Below are 24,254 nucleotides of genomic sequence, written 5' to 3'. Positions count from 1 at the left end.
TGATGATGGCGCTGGTAATGCCAAACTGCCAAAAAAAGATAACCAAATTTTTCTTATCTTTTATTCCACAAAAAAGCATAACGAAAATGTAATAAAAAGTTTCTTTAGGAATTTGCAAAATTTTTATGATTTTCCTTTTGAAGGAATCCCGTTTTATGTTAATGGTTAATTGTCAGCTTTTTTATGACTCTAAGGGACTTTGTTACCTTGTTCTGGTAATTATCATTTAGCTTAACATCTTAAAATTCCTTTTCTTATCTCGTAATGATTTAAAATTCCAGACATCGGCTATTAGATTTAAGGTTAAGTATAATAATTCCATGATCCTAATTTTGTCACGTGCGTCATTACGTGTTCCTTTTTTTTTTGGAGACAGGATATTTTTTGTAAGCTATGCGCCTTAAGGGAATGTTGCTCCCCTTGCTTAATGGGTAATTAAGCTTTAAAATATGCGCTCATTGAGGAGCATAAATTAGTCATACTTAAGGGAAAAGGGAGGGAAATTAATTCAAAATTACGGTATAAGAGAATTACCATGCAAGCTAAAGCTAAGTAGGTTCGCAATGGTAGATATGCATATGTTTTGTAATATTCAAACTACCCTAAGAGTCTAAACACAACCAGAGAGTCTAGAGTCAGCGACGGTCGTTTACCGTTTCTTTCTTATTGGCAACGGGAAATCCCGACGACTGACGTCCTCGTCTTGCGGCTTTACGCTATAATAGATTATATTCATTTTTGCTCAGCGTCATACTCACATTTTCTCTCTTGCTCTCAATTGAGTTGCCATATTTTAGGTAAAAATCAGCAGTGCTGTTAAAAAAATATTTTCAAAGATAGTCGACGATTTTTAACGAGTTAATAATAAAATAGAAGAAGAAAATTGATCGAGGAAATAAAAAATACGGCATTTTGTATGAATTGGAATCTCCTGAATAAATTGAATTTGGTTTTCACAGAAAATGAAAACAAAAAATTGACATTTTGTGCCGCTAACTCTTTCGTTTGGTTTTCACGGCGGCGAAAAAGTATGCCGCTGTCTCCTGACGCTATTGTTGCGTTTAGACTCCTACGCTAGAATAGATTTTATTAATTTTTGCTCAGCGTCATACTCAAATTTTCTCTCTTGCTCTCAATTGAGTTGTCATATTTTAGATAAAGATCAGCAGTGCTATCAACATTTCCATGGAAATTGATATCAAAACATATGGCAGATTGTGGACGTTTTTTTTAACGAATGAATGGATAATAAGATAGAAGAAGAAAATTGATCGAGGAAATAAAAAATACGACATTTTGAATAACATGGAATCTCCTGATTACAAACAACGTATAATTTGCACGACGTATAATATTCTGTCAGAAAATGAAAACAAATAATTGACATTTTGTGCCGCTAGCCGCTAGCCGCTAACTCTTTCGTTTGGTTTTCACGCCGGCGAAAAAGTATGACGCTGACTCCTGACTCTCTGGCTGTGTTTAGACTCTAACTCTAATTTATCTAATAGGCATTGGTACAATAAATGAGTACTCCATTTAGCGCAGCTGATTATTCGATTAACTGTCAAAGTGCATAGTTTCTCTTTGAATTCGTGGAACTGCTACAAATATATTTTAAAAATAATTTAATAAAGTCGGCGTACTGTCGAATATAATAAATAATTTAAAAACCAACGAGCGGAGCAGTATAGTCGGTACCCTACACAACTACCACTGAACTCTAACTTTCTGCGGATGTTTATTCCGAGTTTGGGCAATATTTCGTGATATTTGCTCCCTCTAGCCCGATTAGAGGTCAACAGCACCTCTTCCTTACACTGACATATTTTCCGAATAAATCCACGTCTTTCAAATTGAGTCCATAAATCTTCATTTTATGCGTGGAGTATGTTCAGTAAAATACTCATAACACAATGAGGCATATTATGGTTGTACATCGAAATTCTCCAGGAAGCATTATTGTGGACTTTTTGTCCTTTTCTTTGAAGAAATATATATTTTCAAATTGTTCCAAATTTTCATTTTAGTCGTGGAGTATGTTCAGCAAAATTACTCGTAGCGCAATGAGGAATACTCAACCATAGAAGATTTGTTTTGCCTGAACTTCAAAAAAATATTCTAAACCTCCAAAATATATATATATTTTTTTTTGGGAAATAATCGCAATTTTGGGTCAAAATTTTCCATAAATCTTTATTTTCGTCGTGGAGTATGTTCAGTAAAATTACTCATAACACAATGAGGAATATTTTTGTGGAACATATTAATCCTCTAGGAAGCCATTATAGAAGACTTTTTGGGCTCTTCTTCAGAAAAAGAAGTCTAAACTTTTAATAATAGATTTTTTGGACAATATTTTCAAATAGGACCAATATTGTCTGTAAATTTGCACTTTTAGTCGTGAAGTATGTTCAGTAAAATTACTCATAACATACTGAGGAACATTTTTGCAGAGGATATCAATCATCTAGGAACACATTATAGGAAAATTTTTGTCCTGAACTTCGAAAAAATTTTTGTACTTCCTTTTCTTTGAAGAAATAATTCTAAACTTCCAAAAATAGATTTTTTGGGCATTATTTTCAAAATCGGGTAATATTATCCATAAATCTTTATGTTAGTCGTGGAGTATGTTCAGTAAAATTATCATAACACATTGAGGAATATTTTTGTGGAACATAATAATCCTCTAGAAACACATTGTAGGGAACTTTTTGTCCTTTTCTTCGAAGAAATAATTCAAAACTTTCCAAAAATATATTTTATGGCCAATACTTTTAAATTGGTTTAATATTGTCCATAAATCTTCATTTTAGTCATAGAGTACGTTCAGCAAAATCACTCATAACACAATGAGGAATATTTTTGTGGAACATATTAATTCTCCAGGAAGCCATTATTGTGGACTTCTTGTCCTTTTCATTGAAGAAATAATTCAGTAAGTTTCAAAAATAGATTTTTTGACAATATTTTCAAATTGACAAAATGCAATAAAAAAATATTCTAAACTTCCAAAAGTATATTTTTTTGGCAATATTTTCAAATTCGGCCAAAATTGTCCATAAACCTTAAATTTTGTCATGGATGGACTATTTGGAGCAAAGGAACTATATTAAGGAACTAGTTCCCTTTTAAAAAATGAACGAGAAACAACTGTATGAATTAAAGGAACTATATGGAGCAAAGGAACCAGTTCCTTTTTAAAAAAGGAACGAGAAATATTGATCCACTAAGTGAACTAGATTGCCCAACTCTACTAAACTTCCAAATATTGATTTTTTCATGTTGAAAAAATACAAAATATTTTAATAAAATCTACGTATTGAAATACAATGCAACACATTACATCTAGTATGCGCCCTAAAGGACCACAATAAAAACATAATTTAATAAAATCCACACCTCGAAGGACCACAACAAAAAATAATTTTAAAAAACTCTGCACCCTGAAGAACCTCTATACAAAATATTTTAATAAAAATCCGCACCATAATGCAAAAGGGGTTTGCCTTAAAATGTGAATCCCCTTTATGGAAATGCAGGGTATTGTATTGTTGGTGGTTGTCTTTGCTATTTGAAGTATTATAATGTGACAATTTGATGGCATTTCTAATTGGCGTATAGAATTTATGCAAATATGAACAAATGCAACTCTGAAATTGTGTTCTATTATGTCACATTTTCTTACATATATTTGCACAAAATAACTTTTGGTTTGTTCCCTCACTGCAAAAATCTACTAATTTTTACAATTATTTTAAATATCATAAAGGAAAATTTTCTATGGCAGTAAAAAATTGTACATTCCTGCAGGTGCAGGAACAGACATTTTTTTTCTTCAGTATAACTTAAAAAATTGTTTAGTAATTGTCAACTAATGACATTCAAATTTGTCTTCAAGTTTTCTTTCTCTTTTTGAGGTTAAATTTCTCTTCTTTCCTTTTCCCTTGATTTTTACACACAATCTAATTAAAAAATTGCTCTTAAATAGCAAACATTTTTTTCTTCCCATTCTTTCGACTGGCATCCTTGTGACATTTCCAACTATTTATGTTTCCATTCTTTTTGCTATTATCTTTTTCTCTCATTGCCTTCTGTTATGTTTTGCTTAAATTGCTGTCCTAACAAGTCTTTTTGCAAGTGTAAATTAAATATAATTCCCAAGAAATTTTCTTTTGTTTCAATATCCTTGTCATTTTTCATGAGCGTTAAAGTGTCATTTGATTGTCTTACAACATTTCCAAGAGCCTTTCAAAATAGTGGCAAGGAAACATGAGGGGGTTTGGCGACAACTGCATCCACAGCTACTTAACAAGCTATAAAGGAGGTAATTGGCATGTGGCAATGGCAACAATGCCACAATTTATCATTGACGCATTTAACGGCATTGCGGTAAAGTTTAAGTGTTCAAAATGGAGGGTGGGCGAGCGATTTTAAGCATGTTCAATTAAATTGATTTACAATATTCTCCCCTCAAATAAGGCAATGAGCACACCTGAGGACAATTGTAACGAAATGAATTAGTAATTTTTTTGAGGGAGTGTAAATATTTTTATCGGTAAATTTTAAAGTGTAACGAGAGGGGGAATAATTTAATTGTGCCTGTGGTTACTTAAAAAAAATATATTTTTGAAATTATTTACTAAAATTTTAAGGAATTTGTAAGGGGCCTTATATGCCCCACCATTGATTTTGCATTTTTTATTATTTTATCATTAATTTTGTTTGTTCACTACCATTCAACTTAAATATTAAATCACATAGTTGAAAGCAACCTTAAATACCAACCAATTCGTTAATAGCCTAAAAGTATGCTATGCTTTCTTAACCCATACACATTTGTTATTTGCCTTTAGGGCAATGTTTATAATGTTTAAGATTAAAGGATTCAAAGATAAAGAGTTCAAAGATGATTTCTAATACGAGATGACAATCAAAATTATCTACACAGACATATGTAGGCATGTGTGTGTGTGTTCAATGTTCATAGGGTTTGCGTTCATTTTTGGGAATTAAAGGAACTATTCCCCCCTTTAACAGCTTTGTATGAGGAAAAGGCGCCAAATTCTTTGTGATTCTTACTCTTTGAACATGGGATATATTGAGAAAAATTGTTTAAAACATAACAAAGAATATTTTTGTAGAATATGTTAACCCTCTAGGAAGCCAATTTATGGGAATTTTTGGTCCCTCTTTAAAAAAAATAATAAAACCTATTTTAAATTGTATTTTCTTATGGAACAAATTTTCCAATGAGTATGTTCAGCAAAATTACAATGAGGAATATCTTTTTGTGGAGCATATCAATCCTCTAGGCACCCATTTGCCCTGAACTTCGAAAAAAATATTCCAAATATACATTTTCTGTGCAATATTTCAAAAATTGGCCCAATACTATCAATACATCTTCATTTTAGGCATAGGGTATGTTAAGTAAAATTACTCATAACACAATAAGGAATATTTTTGAGGAGCAAGTGAATCCTCTAGGAACCCACTATAGGGGATTTTTTTGCCCAGCCTTTCGAAAAAATATTCTAAACTTCCAAAAATCGATTTTTTGGGCAATATTTTCAAATTCGTCCAAAATTGTTCGTGGAGTATGTTCAGCAAAATTACTCATAACTCAATGAGGAATATTTTTGTGGAACATGTTAATCCTCTAGGAACCCATTATAGGGGACTTTATGCCTCTTTACTTTACATAAAAAAAAATATTCTAAACTTCCAAAAATATATATTTTGGACAATATTTTCAAATTGGGCCATTATTGTTCATAAATCTTCATTATAGGCATAGAGTATGTTCAGTAAAATTACTCATAACTCAATAAGGAATATTTTTGAGGAGCAAGTCAATCCTCTAGGAACCCATTATAGGTTATTTTTTTGTCCTGAACTTCGAAAACATATTCTAAACTTTCAAAAAAATAGATTTTTTGAGCAATATTTTTAAATTTGTACCAAAAATATTTATAAATCGTCATTTTAGGCATATGATATGTTCAGTAAAATTACTTATAACACAATGAGGAATATTTTTGTGGAACACATAAATCCTCCATGAAACCATTATTGTGGACTTGTTGTCCTTTTCTTTAAAAAAGTAATTCTAACCATCTTAAAATAAAGTTAATATTTCCAAATTGGGCCAAAATTAGCCATAAATCTTCATTTTAGCCATTGAGTATGTTCAGTTAAGTTGTTCATAACACTACATGCTACATTTTGTGGGAATATATTAACCCTATTGGAAGCTATTTTAAAGGACTTATGGGGTGTTTTAAAAAATATATAGTTGTAAATTTTAAAATTGGATTTTCAAATTGTGTCCACATTTTAAAATCGGGCAAAATTGTCCATAGATCTTTAATTTAATCATAGAGTATGTTCAGTTAAATTTTTAGCTTTACTTCAAATAATTAATTCTACAAGCTACATTTTTGTTGAAAATATTCAAATTGGAACAAAACTCAATTAAGGTGACTTTTTGAGCTCATCTTCGGAAAAGGAAAATAATTAGATTTTAGGGTTCTTTCGGGGTCTTCTTTGAAAAAATTATTTCTAAATTTTTAAAATTGGAAATTGTTTAAATGTTGGATCAAAATGGTCCATATAACACCAATTTAGGTATGAGGTATGTTAAACGAAATTAATTTTAACACAATAAGTAACAATTTTGTGGAGTATTGTAATAATCTACGAAGCCATTTTATGCCATTTTTATGATTTTTTTAAAAACAATTCTTAGCTATTTTCTAAATATGTTTGGTTTAAATTTTTTAAAAAACATTCATTATTTGTTAAAATTCGCCCAAAACCCTTATTATCATTACTAAATTAACTTCCTCAAAAGATTTGCCCATTTCTTCCGTATGACTAGAAGGGTAACATCGTCACGTGTCGGCTGTCAAAATACTCCCATTAAATTGTTATTAGCCCTTTTATATGAGCAGCTACAACAAACAAGGAAGTTTAGTAGTTTTATTTTACAAAGTTCATTACCTCTATTCAATCTTAGAGATAATAATAAAATAAAAACTGAGCGTTAAGTGTAAAACTTGTTGGCCAGACCTCAGGGCTTTAACATCTATGCGAACATACTGTCTGCTATACATACGTACATGTTTTCAAGTGCAGATACCGGGTGTATTTGATTTGTAAGTGATTTCAAAGATAACGAACATGTAAAAAAATAATAAAAAAAAAACAATTAGAAAATCTGAACAGGTTTTTGTTTGGTTATTTGAAGTTAGCGGCGAATGTTCCAAGTTTTATGGGAGTTTTGTGTGGTAAAAAGCGTCGATTATTCTCCAATTTCCTCATTAACTTCCAAGTAGTCTAGAGAGATTTTATGGGTAATTTTTTTATCAGAATATATCGAGAGAATAGAGCTGCTGCCAATTTCTTTTCTTTGGAGACTTGTAGTGAAATTTTATGTAGATTTTTTTTCATTAACACCATTCCTCTAAAATGAACTTCGAATTTAAAATATTGCCACCAAATCAGATCTGGCGTAAATCTAAAAACAGGAAATTTAATAAATATGACAGCTGTTATATATTGAAATTAGAATCGAAAATTTATAGGTATATATTATAGCTACAGATATGGCTTCTTCGGAGACTTTTAGTAAAATTTTGTGGAGAATATTTTTTCTATTAACAGCATCCCTCTAAAGTGAATTTTAACAGGACTTATTGCCCTAAACTCAGAAGGGGTGTGCAATCGTGTTCATAAAAACGATATACAAATTTCCTTATTAAATGCTCCAATTGGATTATATATTTTGTTGGTAAATATTGGATCTACCGATTTCTCTTCTTCTGAGACTTATAGTGAAATTTGATGGAGAATATGTTTTCCATTGACATCTTGGCTCTAAAATGATGCTCAAGAGGAGATATTGGTGCCAATTCAGAGTAGGTAGAAACTAATCATAGGAAATGAAATACATATCCCATATGAAACACATAACCCAATCGAACCGATATTTTAGTGTTATATGTTACAGCTACCGATTTCTGTTCTTCAGAGACTTATAGTGGAATTTTATGTAGAATATTTTTTCCATTGACAACAACCTTCTAAAATGAACTTTAAAGGGAATTATTGGCATCATATCAGAAAAAGGTTTGTAACATTGCTCACACAAATGAAATAAAAATTGTATTTGCATATATCAAATTGGTGCTGATATTTGTATGGTATATCATGGAGCTACCGATTTCTCTTCCTCGGAGACTTATAGTGAAATTTCGTGTAGAATATTTTTTCCATTGACAGATCTCACCTAAAATGATGTTCAAAAGGAGATATTGCAGTTAATTCAAAAGTTTTATAAAATAATCATAAAACATATTTTTTATATATTCAAATTCGAACCGATATTTTAGTGATATATATTAAAGCTACCGATTTCTCTTCTTCAGAGACCTAGAGTGAAATTTGATGGAGAATATTTTTTCCATTAGCATCATCCTTCTAAAATTACGTTTAAAGGCAATTTTTGGCCTCAAATCTGGAAGAGTTAGCAACCTTGAAAATTAAAATGACATACAACTTTTTCTTTCCAAATGATCTAATTGGAGTAGATATTTTGATGGTATTTATTGGACCAATGGATTTCTCTTCTTCGGAGACATATAGTGAAATTTGGTGTAGAATATTTTTTTCATTAACAGCAACATTCTAATATGAAGTTTAAAGGCAGTTATATACCTCAAATCAGAAAGGGTTGTTAGTGATGCTCACAAAAACGAAATATATTTTTTTATTTTATATTCTTTAATTGGTGCTGATGTGTTTATGATATATATTGGAGCTACCGATTTCTCTTCCTCGGAGACTTATAGTGAAATTTGGCGCAGAATATTTTTTCCATTGACAACTCGGCCCAAAAATGATGTTAAAAGGGAGATATTGGACAATATCAGAAGGTGTGTAAACTAACCATATTTTTTATATATTCCATTTCGAATCGATATTTTATTGATATAAACCTTCCGATTTTTTCTTCCACGGGGTCTTATAATGAAATTTTATGTAGAATATTTTCCCCATAAATACCAATCCCTCTCCTCTAAAATAAAATATTGTGGATTAGATTGTCACCAAGTGGTATAGAGTCTTACAGAAATATACACATGTAATCCTTAAACGCCTGTTTGTTAAGAAATGATTTCCCCTCCTCCCCCCATACCTCCAAACCATCTCGCATAGTAAGTTTAGCTATTGAATTCTACTGCTCCTTCTAGAAAATCCTTCTTTTATACATTCCTCTCCCCTTCAAACAATTGCCTTTAGTCTGTCAAAGTGTCACACAGTTACCACAATAGAAATTAAACAGAAATACACACATACATTACAGGATACATGTGGAGGACATTTAAAGCGGATGCCAATGGTGTCGGGACTATGAAATTTTCTATTTTTTAGAAAATTGTATTAAATTTTCTTTTATTTTCCAGCAATCTTTTGAAAAAAGCCTCTAATCTCAACAATAAGGAAATTGCAAACATAGGCAATAGCTTGGTAAAGGACATTAAAGGAATCAAAAGGGATTCATGGTTTAAAAGAGGGATATTAAGACGGGTGGGAGGATAAATGGGAAATTAAAAACTTCAGGAATAAAGGGATTAAATTTCTCATATGTAGATTGAGAGGAAAGGAGGAGGAGTTGCGATGCCTTAAAGAAGGATTTTTATTAAGGATAATTTTTCAGAGATGAAAAGGACATAAAGTGTGGATTTTTTTCAAGGGGCTCAAAGGATTTTTATGTCGGATTTTTAAGGAATATTTTCACAAGGATTAACTTTAATTTTCGCAGGGATCAATAGGTCCTTTTCCCAAGGATTTTTGGAGAATATGTTCCCAAGAATACATAGGTCATAAGGCGTGGATTTTTAAAGAATATTTTCGCCAAGAATCCATAGGTCCTAAGGCGTGGATTTTTAAAGAATATTTTCGCCAAGAATCCATAGGTCCTAAGGCGTGGATTTTTAAAGAATATTTTCGCCAAGAATCCATAGGTCCTAAGGCGTGGATTTTTAAAGAATATTTTCGCCAAGAATCCATAGGTCCTAAGGCGTGGATTTTTAAAGAATATTTTCGCCAAGAATCCATAGGTCCTAAGGCGTGGATTTTTAAAGAATATTTTCGCCAAGAATCCATAGGTCCTAAGGCGTGGATTTTTAAAGAATATTTTCGCCAAGAATCCATAGGTCCTAAGGCGTGGATTTTTAAAGAATATTTTCGCCAAGAATCCATAGGTCCTAAGGCGTGGATTTTTAAAGAATATTTTCGCCAAGAATCCATAGGTCCTAAGGCGTGGATTTTTAAAGAATATTTTCGCCAAGAATCCATAGGTCCTAAGGCGTGGATTTTTAAAGAATATTTTCGCCAAGAATCCATAGGTCTCCTAAATTCGATTATAAAATATGTCTTTTAAGGAACAATTGATTTATTGAGCTTCAACTGTCCATGTGTGACGTTCCAGTCATCCCACCCATCCCATTCTGTTACGACTTTATTTTTGATTAATTGCTTACTGACGGTGTATATTCCTTAAGAACACCTAAACCACCTTTGCGAATTCCCCATTCATCTTATCTGTTTTTTAAAAAAGTACTGCATAGTGACGTCAATTCCAGTCCCGCTTTCTACCTCATCGATAAGTGGCCAGAAAAAAAAATCGTAATTGTTTTTTTTTTACTTTCACGCCAATAATAAAAAATAAAAAAACATTGATAACCATAATAAATTTACGTGGTAATTTAATTTTTTATCTCTTCGGAATTTCTTTGTGACAAGAACAAAAAAACTACAACAAAAAGAAAAAATCCCGATGTATGGCAACTATATTTTAAACGTTATGATTATTTATTTATTATTGCGATTTTTTTCTTTAAAGAACAATTTTGTTATTGTTGTTGTGTGAAAAAATAGATATCACTTTAGAAGTAAAAGATGTCTAGGGAAAGATAAGTGATAAATGAAAGAGAGGGTGTTAATTTATTGGGGTGATAGAAAATGAAATTTGAAAAATTATGAAGGAAAAAATTAAATAATAAAAAAATATATGTAAATAATGCTCAATTTGGAGCCCATATTTAAAGGGTATATAATAAAGCTAGCGATTTCTTCTCTTAGGGAACCTATAGTGAAATTCGATGCAGTTTACTTTTTTCATTTACACCAACCCTCCAAAATAAAGTTTTAAGCGAAATATTGGTAAGAAATCAAAAATGATATGAAATAAACCATCAATAATCAAATAATTCTTCTTTGGTTTATAGGACCAAGTTGCTCAATTTGGAGCCCATTTTTAAAGGGTATATATTATAGCTAGCGATTTCAGTTCTTCGGGTACCCATAATGAAATTCGATGCAGATTATATTTTTCCTTTACACCTACCCACCAAAATAAAGTTTTAAGCGAAATATTGGCCAAAATTTAAAAATTATTTGAAATACACCATCAATAATCAAATTCTTTTTTTCTTATTTATAGGACCAGGTTGAGGTCGATATTTCATGGCTATATATTATAGCTAACGATTTGCTTGCTTTGGTGACCTATAGTAAAATTTTGTGTAGAATATTTCTTTCATTGATAGCATCCCTCCAAAATAAATTTTTAAGGGAAATATTGGCCAGAATTCAAAAATGTTTTGAAATAGACCGTTAATAATCAAATAATTATTTTCTGATTTATAGGACCAAGTTGAGGTCAATATTTTATGGGTATATATTATAGCTAACGATTTGGTTCCTTTGGTGACCTATAGTAAAATTTGGTGTAGAATATTTCTTCCATTAGTATCTTCCCTCTAAAATGAAGCTCAAAGGGAATTATGGGCCTCAAATCAGAAGGTATTTTGAAATTACTGTAAGAACGGAATATTCCTTTTCTTCTGTTTATATACATAAATTGTAAGGCATATTTTATCGGTAAATATTACAGCTACCGATTTGCTTCCCTCGGCGACTTATAGTAAAATTTGGTGTAGAATATTTCTTCAATTGTCGTCATCGCCTAAAAATAAAGTTCAAATGGAATTAATGGCCTCAAATCAGAAGAGGTTTTGGAAAAATAATGTAAGAATGAAATACTTTTTTCTGTTTATATGCCAAAATAATAAGGGATATTTTATCGGCAAATATTACAGCTACCGATTTGCTTCCTTCGGGGACTTATAGTAGAATTCGATGTAGAATATTTCTTTCATTAATAGAATTCATCTAAAACCAAGTTCAAGGCTAAATATTGACCCAAAATCAGAAAAGGTTTCATATGACCATAATAACAAAATACACATTTTATGGTTGATATGTCCACATAAATGCTGTTATTTTATCGATAAATATTACAGCTACCCGTTTGGTCCTTTCGATGACTTATAGTAAAATTTGACATAGAATATTTCTTCCATTAATAGAATTCATCTAAAACGAAGCTCAAGGTGAAATATTGACCCAAAATCAGAATAGCTTTCACATGACCATAATAACAAAATACTAATTTTATGGTAAATAAGCCCAAATAAAAGCTGATAGTTTATCGGTATATATTAAAGCTATCTATTTGGTTCCATCGGCGACTTATAGTGTAATTTGACGTAGAATATTTCTACCATTGACTTCTTTAACCTAAAATGAAGCATTACGGGAAATATCGGCCTCAATTCGGAAGTAGATTGTAAGTGGCCAGTAAATATATATTAAAAATACTCTTGTTTATATTCCCAATTTGCAGCAGATATTTCATAGGTATATATAGGAGCTATCAATTTCTTTACATCCCGAACTTATAGTGAAATTCGATGTAGAATATTTTTTCTATTTACACCTCCCCCCTAGAATGAAGTTTTTTGGAAGATATTAAGCGGAATTCAAAAGTTATTTGAAATAAACCACACACAACAAAATGCAAATTGTTTTGTTTTTATGGCCAAGTTGAGGCCGATATTTATGGGTATATATTATAGCTACCGATTTGGTTCCTTCGGCGACTCATATTGAAATTTGATGTAGAATATTTTTTCCATTGACTTTGTACCTCTAAAATAAAGTTCACAGGGAAATATTGGTCTCTATTCAGATACGTTTTGTAAATGGCCACCAAGAAATTAATACACATTTTCTAGTTTATATTCCCATTTTGCAGCTGATATTTCATTGGTATATATGGGAGCTACCAATTTCTATGCCTCCGAGACCTATAGCTAAATTTGATGTAGATTATTTCTTCCATAGATATCATCCCTCTAAAATGAATCTCAAAGGGGGAAAACCCTTCTTTTCGGAATTACCAATAAATGTGCTACTTTTCTTATTTATATATCTATATTCGAACCGATGTTTTATTGCTATATAATGGATCTACGGATTTCTCTTGTTCGGAGACTTATAGTGGAATTTAGTGTAGAATATTTTTTCCATTGACTAGGTCCTTCTAAAATGATGATAAACTCGAAATATTGGCGCCCAATCAGAAATACTATAAAACTAGCCGTACAAAATTAAATAATCATGATCACTTTTATATATCGAAATTTGAACCGATATTTTATTGTTATATAATGGAGCTACCGATTTCTCTTCTTCGAAGACTTATAGTGAAATTTGGTGTAGAATATTTTTTCCATTGACATCAACCTCCTAAAATTATGCTAAACCCGAAATGTTGGCGCCCAATCAGAAGTGCTCTAAAACTAGCAGCTCAAAATTAAATAATCATGATCACTTTTATATATCGAATTTTGAACCGATATTTTATTGATATATAATGGAGCTACCAATTTCTCTTGTTCGGAGACTTATAGTGGAATTTGGTGTAGAATATTTTTTCCATTGACATCAACCTCCTAAAATTATGCTAAAGTCGAAACATTGGCGCCCAATCAGAAGTACTCAAAAATTAGCAGCTCAAAATTAAATAATCATGATCACTTTTATATAATGAATTTTGAACCGATATTTTATTGATATATAATGGAGCTACCGATTTCTCTTGTTCGGAGATTTATAGTGGAATTTAGTGTAGAATATTTCTTCCATTGACATCATCCTCATAAAATGATGCTAAAGGGTAAATAGTGGCGCCCAATCAGATATGCTACAAAACTAAACACACAAAATTAAACAAATAAGATAACTTCTATATATCTAATTTATATTGGATATTTTTTTGATATATAGTGGAGCTACCGATTTCTCTTCTTCGGAGACTTATATTGGAATTAGGTGTATAATATATTCTGCTTTGATAACACCCCTCCAAACTGAAGTATTGTGGGTCATACTGGCACCAAGTGAAATAGAGTCAAATGGAGATAATGTGTACACAATTAATTTTTTTTATTTGCATGCCTTACTAAGAACCTGTCATTCCAAATTATACGACCCTCTTTTCTACTTAGACGTTTTTAATATCTGATATAAACAAACAATAAGTGTTTGATAGCCGCTTGGCTACTTGAAACGTTTTAAAACATTGCAAAGTTAACTGGCAAAGCTAAAGGAACGCCGTAAACGCTTCCAGAAAAGCATCGAAGCGGAGTTTTTAAAATCATTTTTTTAAATTTAAAAGCCATTTTAGAAAAAAGTGAAACAAATTATTAAAAAAATTAAATAAATTGTTGTAAATATTTGGAAACTAATTTCTAATTTTATTAAATAACTAGAAGTCAATCGTTATTTATTGCAAACGTCGTTAAGTAAAAAATTTAAAATCGAAAATGTCATTCGTATGGATGGGAGCATTTAAAGTGACCATGATTTTGGGTCTAACATATGCAGTGGTTACAAGGTAAAAAAATGCACAGTGGTAATTAAGTGAAATATTTACTCAATCGATTACAGATACCAATTTTTTCTAAAGAAAATTCTATCGATAATTATTTTTTAAGAAAAGTTATTTATTGATTAATAAGTGTCTTTGTATAAACTAGATCGATAACAAATTTTCTCTATAGAAAAGATATCAATAACAACTATTCTATCTAGAAAAGTTATCGATAACAACTATTCTATAGAGAAAAGTTGTCGATAACAACTATTCTATATAAAAAAGTTATCAATAACAACTATTCTATATAGAAAAGTTATCGATAACAACTATTCTATATAGAAAAGTTATCGATAACAACTATTCTATATAGAAAAGTTATCGATAACAACTATTCTATATAGAAAAGTTATCGATAACAAGTATTCTATATAGAAAAGTTATCGATATAGAAAAGTTATCGATAACAATATTCTATATAGAAAAGTTATCGATAACAAGTATTCTATACAGAAAAGTTTTCGATAACCACTATTCTATATAGAAAAGTTGTCGATAACAACTATTCTATATAGAAAAGTTGTCGATAACAACTATTCTATATAGAAAAGTTGTCGATAACAACTATTCTATATAAAAAAGTTGTCGATAACAACTATTCTATATAGGAATGTAATCGATAACAAATATTGTATATAGAAAAATTGTCGATAACAACAATTATATATAAAAAAGTTGTCGATAACAACATTTATATATAGAAAAGTGGTCGATAACATTTATTTCGATAAGAACTATTCTGTATAGAAAAGTTGTCGATAAATACTATTCTATAGAGAAAAGTTGTCCATAACCACCATTCCATATATAGAAGTTATCGATAACCTAAATTTCATTTTTTTTATCGATAACAACTATCTTCGATATTTAAGTTACTTCTTATTTCCAACTAATCATTGTTATTCTCTTCTCCCCTTTTACAGGAACGCTTACAGTCGAAGAAGTCTACAAAGACCGCGATCAATTCGCTGCCTTGGTACGCGAAGTAGCCGCACCTGATGTCGGTCGCATGGGCATCGAAATTCTATCTTTCGTCATCAAAGATGTCTACGACGATGTCCAATATCTTGCCTCGCTGGGCAAGGCGCAAACGGCTATGGTTAAACGTGACGCTGACGCCGGCGTAGCCGAGGCAAATCGTGACGCCGGCATTCGAGAGGCTGAATGTGAAAAAAGTGCAATGGATGTGAAATATTCCACCGATACAAAAATCGAAGATAATGCACGTCTCTTCAAGTTGCAAAAGGCCAATTTCGATCAGGAAACAAATACCGCCAAAGCGGAATCTCAACTAGCCTATGAACTGCAAGCCGCAAAGATTCGCCAAAAGATTCGTAATGAAGAAATCCAAATTGATGTGGTGGAGAGACGTAAACAAATCGAAATTGAGGTACAGGAGGTTCAACGCAAGGAACGTGAATTGATGAGTACCGTTAAATTGCCAGCCGAGGCGGAGGCATTTAGGGTCCAGACCATAGCACAGGGTAAACAGTAAGTATTGACATGAAATTGAAGTGGAAGTGGACAGATTTTTAATATCGAAATTCTCTTCTCTAGATGTCAAACTATTGAAATGGCTCGTGCCGAGGCTGAGAAAATTCGTAAAATTGGTGCTGCCGAAGCTCATGCCATTGAGCTGGTGGGCAAGGCCGAAGCTGAACGTATGCGCATGAAGGCCCATGTTTATAAACAATATGGTGATGCTGCTATTATGAATATTGTTTTGGAATCTCTGCCCAAGGTGAGTTACATGAAAATCGATTATTTTTTAGCGATACAGTTGGTTATCAAAGTAGATATAATATCTATTAGAAACTATAACAATTCTATATGGAAATGTTATCGATAACAGCTATTTTATATACAAAAGTTGTCGATAACAACAAAACTATATAAAAAGTGGTCGATAACAAGTTTTTAATATAGAAAAGTTCCCGATAAAGACTAATTTATATAGAATTGTTGTCGACAACACATATTTTATATAGAAAATTTGTCGATAACTACTATTTTATAGAGAAAATTTATCGAAAACAAATATTTTATAGAGAAAAGTTGTCGATAACAAATATTCAATATAGAAAAGTTGTCGATAACACATATTCAATATAGAAAAGTTGTCGATAATAACTATTCTATAAAGAGAAGCTGTCGATAACACATATCCCATATAGAAAAGTGGTCGATAACAACTATTCTATATAGAAAAGTTGTCGATAACAACTATTCTACATAGAAAAGTTGTCGATAACAACTATTCTATATAGAAAAGTGTTCGATAACAACTATTCTATATAGAAAAGTGTTCGATAACAACTGTTCTATATAGAAAAGTTGTCGATAACAACTATTTTATATAGAAAAGTTGTCGATAACAACTATTCTATATAGAAAAGTTGTCGATAACAACTATTCTATATAGAAAAGTTGTCGATAACAACTATTCTATATAGAAAAGTTGTCGATAACAACTATTCTATATAGAAAAGTTGTCGATAACAACTATTCTATATAGAAAAGTTGTCGATAACAATTATTCTATATAGAAAAGTTGTCGATAACAACTATTCTATATAGAAAAGTTGTCGATAACAACTATTCTATATAGAAAAGTTGTCGATAACAACTATTCTATATAGAATAGATGTCGATAACAACTATTCTATATAGAATAGATGTCGATAACAACTATTCTATATAGAAAAGTTATCGATAATAACTATTCTATATAGAAAAGTTGTCGATAATAACTATTCTATATAGAAAAGTTGTCGATAACAACTATTCTATTTAGAAAAGTTATCGATAAAAACTATTCTATTTAGAAAAGTTATCGATAATAACATTTCTCTGCAGAAAATCTATCTATAACTATAATCTTTTATAGAAAAATCGTCGATAATAACATTTCTCTACAGAAAAGCTATCGATAACAACTATTTTATATAGAAAAATATCCGCTAACAACTATTATATATAGAAATGTTATCGATAACAACTGTTTTATTTAGAAAAGTTATTGATAACAAATATTCTTTATAGAAAATTTATCGATACCACTTTTCCTACTAGTTCTCTCGATAAAATCTATAACATGTAGAAATTTTGTCTTTAACAACTATTTTGTTATCGATTATTCTAATTATGTTTTCAATCAATAATAATTATTATTATTTCCTTCTTCCAGATCGCTGCCGAAGTAGCTGCTCCTCTGGCCAAAACAGAAGAGATTGTCCTGATTGGCGGCAACGATAATCTAACCAACGATGTTACCCGCCTTGTGGCGCAATTACCTCCCTCTATCAATGCTTTGACCGGTGTCGATTTGTCCAAGGTCCTGTCGAAGATACCGGGTGCCAAGGCGTGAGATTTAGCACATATTTCCTCCCATGGATTCGATGATCTGGCAATGGCTTGAGAATTGAATTGAAGACGCTGCACGATATTAAAATGAACTTTCCTCCTCTCTCTCACTCGCTCTCACGAACTTTCTCTCAAAACCCCCCTTTTCTCATTCAAATAATAACAATGAAGAAAAAGAAAATTATGATGATGATAACGACAATGAAAAACAATGGACGACGATTATGATTGAATAAAAAACGAAATTGATGCTGACTAATTATGGAAATATTTTTTCTTTATATATAATAAAATAAGAAATTCGTATATAACAAAATAATTGAACTTAAAATGGCAAACAATCACCGAAAATCAATTTTTTTACAAAACAAAAAATCTAAATTTAATGTAAACGAAGAAAAAGAATCTATGTATTAAAAACTTTTAGGCAAAACTAAATAACAACATGAAAACTAACAACCATGAAGGCATTTATAATAATATTATATAAATATATAAAAAAGTGTGTGAAGTATTTAATTTATAATATTTTTTATAAAAGAAAAATCACCTTTTTTATTTTGTAAACAAAATTGGCACTTAAAACAACGAAACAAAATATAGTTTTAATTTAAATTCCAATACAAATCTCAAAATTATTGTAAACATATAATTTTTGTAATAATTATAATTTATATATCTATGATTTACTATATTTTTCAATAAACTTCCTTTATGCACTCGACTGTCACAGTGTTGATATTGTTCTATCAGCTGTTTGTGGATAATTGTCATTAAAAGATTTCTAGGCTACCATAGTAAACAATTCAATAAAAACATTAAAAGTTCTTAATAACAACATTTGTACACAGAAAACTTATCGATAACAACTATTTTATATAGAAAGTTATCGATAACAAATATTTCATAAATAAATGATATCGATAACAACTATTCTATTTAGAAAAGTCACCGATAACAACTATTCTATTTAGAAAAGTCATCGATAACAACTATTCTACAGAGAAAAGTTGTCGATAACAACTATTCTATATAGAAAAGCTGTCGGTAACAACTATTCTATATAAAAAAGGTGTCGATAACTAATATTCTATATAGAAAAGTCATCGATAAGAAATATTCTATATGGAAAAGTTGTCGATAACAACTATTCTATATAGAAAAGTTGTCAATAAGAACTATTCTATAAAGAAAAGTTATCGATAACAACTATTCTGTATAGATAAGTGGTCGATGACAATTATTCTGTATAGAAAAGTTGTCAATAACAACTATTCTATATAGAAAAGTTATCGATGACAACTATTCTATATAGAAAAGTTGTCGATAACAGCTATTTTGACAGCAAACTTGAGAGGCAGCTGATATCCAGCTGGTCTCTCTGGATGACGTTACTAATAGATCGTGGATTTTATTTTTAATAAAGTGATGAGTCTACAAAACAGCTGACTAACAAATCAGCTGATGGAACTTTAAGGGGACCCCCCCCCATTCTCGGGGTCAAATTTTTTGTTGACTTAATTCCAATCTACACTAATTCAAGAATGTCCCTGCAAAATTTCAAGTAAAAATCTCAAGAACTCTTGAAGATATAGCCGATTTATTGTGTCAGCATCAAGTGACGGCTGAAGGGCTTCTCAAACTTTAAACGCGTTTTTCTCTAAACATTTTTTTGCGAATGGCGGGCACGATAACTCAAAAACTAATAACCCAAATTTTTACACGTTTCTCTGTGAGTGTATAGCTATCGTATGAACTAGGATAAAGCCAATCGGTGAAGATCTTCCTTATTTTTTAACTTGGTTTTTGGTAAAAAATCGGCGATTTTCCAAAAATATTTTTTCAAAGTTCCGCCATTTTGTTAATTTTAGAGCGAAGTCAATAATCCTAGTTCATACGAGAGCCAGACATGTACTCTTTCTAACACCGTTGGAATTTTCGGATTCCGATGTTCCAGTGAGGAGTTATCATGCCCGCCATCAAAAATAAGGACTTTTCTTTGATCACAAAAAACAACAACAAAATTTTTTTGTAAATTATTTTTCTTCCTCTTTAAATCTTCAAATATATATGTGCAAAGTTACAAACCTTAACAAGCATTGGTATTCATTTACCAGCCCATTTAAAATCTTAAACATAACAAATTGAGAATGGGGGGGGTTCCCTTAAATGTTTAAACCAAGGCCTTTTAATAAGACCATCCAAGAAGATGAGTTGTAAATAAGCTACTTCTCAAGTTTGCTGTCAAAATCTATCATTGTTAAATTAATTGTTTCCCATTATGAAAACGTAAAGAACGTCCAAATTTTTGACATTTAATTTGACAGATGTTTTTTACTTTCTGGGTGATCATATTAATAATGCTTGTCAATGCTTGTCTCATTTGCATTGTTTTATTAACTGATATTCCCCAGCTGGGTGATCTTATTAATAGATTTTAATCATCATCAACAGGCATTCAAGAAAATATTCATGGATATGATGGATTGTCGTCAGTAATCGATAGATAAAAAATGACAGTTTAAAGTGATAGTGTGTAGTCGACTTTACACAATATTTAATAAATATTTGATTATTATATATTATAGTGTTTTTGACTACTTTTCCAAAATTCTGTCTTTTGAAACATTACCTCAATTTTTAACATCACTTTTTGTATGAATCTCAAAAGCTAACAATAAAACTCCCATCTTTTTTAAATTCAAAAGAAAAGCACTGCCAATTGTATAGCATTTACAAAAAAAATGTTCTTTTCAACACCAAAAAACTGAGCGAATTTTGTTCTTGAATTAAAAAATAATAATAATGAACAAATTTACATAAAATTTTGTTAATTAAAAATAATATTTAAATTTTCACATGTGGTATGTTCCTGTACTGGAAGAATCTACGAGTTTTTACTATTTTTTCGATATATTAAAGAAAAAAATGTTATCGTAGTAAAAAATAGTAGATTCTTGCAGTACGGGGACAGTTACTCAATACTACTCGGAATTAGTTTCGAATTGACTATGTTTTTTCTAGGTATTTTCAATTAATATTAGCTCATATATGAGCATTTTTGGAACCACTTTCGAATTTAATTAGAATTGTTCTTTACATTTTTGTTTATTTAAGGACAAGGAATATACATAACCTCAAAAATATTTGCGTTTTAACCTCAAAATTTTTTAGTGATTATTTTTTGTTTTGCTACGTTTATATTGTTGTACGTTTTTCTTTTATTGTAATCTCTGTTATTTAATATTTTTTATAATATACGTTATTATTATTATTCTGTTTGAATCTGTTATTATCATTATTTTTATTACTAATTTTATATTTCTAATTATTTCTTTCTAACCTCACTTTTTAATGTAACTAACTATTTAAAGGTTTTACAATTTCTATAATAATTATAATATTAATATAATTGCTAAAATTTTCGTTAATGGTTTTTTGAATAATTTTTTTTGACGTTTAATAAAAATAAATATTTTTTAGCCTTTTTCTAACCTAACTTTGCAACTAAAAATATTTCAATATTTTTATACCCTTCACCACACTGTGGTACAGGGTATTATGTCTTTGTGCATATGTTTGTAACAGGCAAAAATAATCGAGATAGACCCATGGTTCCTTTTGAGAATATGCATAGAATCACTTTCTGAGTCGATTTATGCATGTCCGTCTGTCCGTCTGTCCGTCCGTCCGTCTGTCCGTCCGTCCATGTATTTTTGTTAACAAAGTACAGGTCGCATTTATGATCCGATTTGGATGAAATTTGGCACAGGTCACTTAATTGGCCCAAGGACGAACCCTATTGAAATTGGAAAAAATCGGTCCACGTTTAGGCATAGCTCCCATATAAGGGTACCCCAAAATTTTCGGTATTTTGAGGTTCTTGAGCGCGTTTTTTAACTGAATTCGCTGAAATTTGGTACTTTGAGTTCTTATTGGGTAGCAAATCTCTCTATCAAAAATTATAAATAAAGGTCCATTTTTTCGGATAGCCCCCATATAAGATTACCCCCAATTTTCGGTATTTTGGGGGTTTTGATCGCATTTTCCGACCGAATTCGCTGAAATTTGGTACTTTATGTTCATATTGGGTAGCAAATCTCCCTACCAAAAATTATAAATAACGGTCCATTTTTTCGCATAGCCCCCATATAAGGGTACCCCCAAATTTTCGGTATTTTGAGGTTCTTGAGCGCGTTTTTTAACTGAATTCCCTGAAATTTTGTACATTGAGTTCTTATTGGGTAGCAAATATCCCTACCAAAAATTATAAATAAAGGTCCATTTTTTCGGATAGCCCCCATATAAGATTACCCCCAATTTTCGGTTTTTTGGGGGTTTTGATCGCATTTTTCGACCGAATTCACTGAAATTTGGTACTTTGTGTTCTTATTGGGTAGCTAATCCCCCTACCAAACATTATAAATAAAGGTCCATTTTTTCGGAAAGCCCCCATATAAGGGCACCCCCAATTTTCGGTATTTTCGGGGTTTTGGGCTCGTTTTATAACTGAATTCGCTGAAATTTTGTACATTGGGTTCTTATTGGGTACCAAATTACTCCACTAAAAATTATAAATATAGGTCCAGTTTTTCTGGTAGTACCCATATAACGGTACCCCAAAATTTTTGGTATTTTGGGGGTTCTGATCGGATTTTTCGACCAAATTGACTGTAATTTAGTACGTCTAGTTCTTATTAGGTAGCACATCTCTCCACTATAAATTATAAATATTGGTAAATTTTTTCTGGTAGCCCCCAGGTTATGAGGTTCTTGAACCAAATTCTTTTTTCTGGTACAGGGTATTATGTTTTTGTGCATATGTTTGTAACATGCAAAAATAATCGAGATAGACCCATGGTTCCTTTTGAGAATATGCATAGAATCACTTTTTGAGTCGATTTAAGCACGAAATTTGGCACCGCGTAGCAAATTAGGTCTAGAATGATGTGTGTAAAGTTGCCTGAAAATCGGTTCAGATTTATATATAGCTCCCACATATACTTTCGTCAGATTTAATGTAAATGGTGCACCAAAGTCCCTATATATCTTTCGATTTGCACGAAATTTGGCACAGCGTAACAAATTAGGTCTAGAATGATGTGTGTTAAGTTTCCTGAAATCGGTTCAGATTTAGATATAGCTTCTATATCTGACCAAATGAACAATTTAGTATCGGTTGCAGAATGACGTGTTTTTGTTTCCAATTTCATTGTACTGGTCCTTTAAAAATGCGACTTCTGTTAGGATTCATCTGTTAAATATACTCAAAGTGGTGAAGGGTATCATATAGTCGGCCCCGTCCGACTTTACTACTTTCCTTACTGGTTTCTGTTATTTTTTTATACTATCAAATATTACTTTTTATATATTTAAAAACAAAATATTATATCCAATTTTGCAAATTGAATATTGAATTTAAAATTTTTTTATATGGAAAAAGTTTCAAATTTCAAATGAAATTTGAAACTTGTTTAATAAAAGATCAATATCTTTTTTAAAAGTTTCAAATTATATTATCAATTTATATAAAAAAAAACTCACACACTTAACTCAACATTTTGTATTTTCTCCAGAAAAATTAATAATTTTGAAAAAAATAACAACTTTGCTATATTTTTTAAAATAAAAAAATCAAAATTGAAAAATAAACGAACAACAATTTTTCTAATAATTGTAATAAAATAAAATTGTCGGAATAAGTAAGAAAAAAACACTCTTAATAATAAAAATGTTTTTTTTTTTTTTGGAAATTTTTTGCAATTGTAAACAATCGAACTTAACCTAACATTCATACAAACATATTTATGTGTAATAATAATAATAAAAATATTTGTAAATGAAAAGGAAAAAATATATAAATAAAAATAAATGGTAAATAAATAAAATATACAATTATAAAAAGAACACAAATATTGTTGTTGTTATTTGAAAGGAAGAATTTACCACTTGGGCTAAAAAAATATATTGAAAAATTTTAACCTTGGACAATTTAGAGAAAACATTCTGTTAAACATTTACCCCTTGGCCTATTTGAAAA

General features: G+C 30.6%; 1 protein-coding gene across 4 annotated transcripts in view; it reads left to right on the top strand.

Annotated features, from left to right (window-relative positions):
• LOC133329838 (flotillin-2) overlaps nt 1–18,315 on the top strand; it is a 71,502-nt gene extending 53,187 nt beyond the window's left edge. For 3 of the 4 annotated variants that reach the window (XM_061538301.1, XM_061538302.1, XM_061538299.1), the window contains 3 exons: nt 15,775–16,342; nt 16,409–16,592; nt 18,039–18,315. In XM_061538301.1, the coding sequence (XP_061394285.1) occupies nt 15,775–16,342; nt 16,409–16,592; nt 18,039–18,218 (932 nt within the window). In that variant the 3' untranslated portion in view covers nt 18,219–18,315. Of the gene's footprint in view, nt 1–14,709; nt 14,813–15,774; nt 16,343–16,408; nt 16,593–18,038 lie in introns of those variants that run through there. The other variant, XM_061538303.1, reaches the window with a different exon arrangement.
• The last annotated feature ends 5,939 nt before the right edge of the window (nt 18,316–24,254 follow it).

This window comes from Musca vetustissima, unplaced genomic scaffold (assembly GCF_032173495.1).
Source record: "Musca vetustissima isolate MV318-11 ecotype Yass unplaced genomic scaffold, APGP_CSIRO_Mvet_v1 utg12221, whole genome shotgun sequence".
Lineage (NCBI taxonomy): Eukaryota > Metazoa > Arthropoda > Insecta > Diptera > Muscidae > Musca > Musca vetustissima.
Note: the sequence above shows the minus strand (reverse complement) of the source record. Positions and strands in the feature narration are given on the sequence as shown.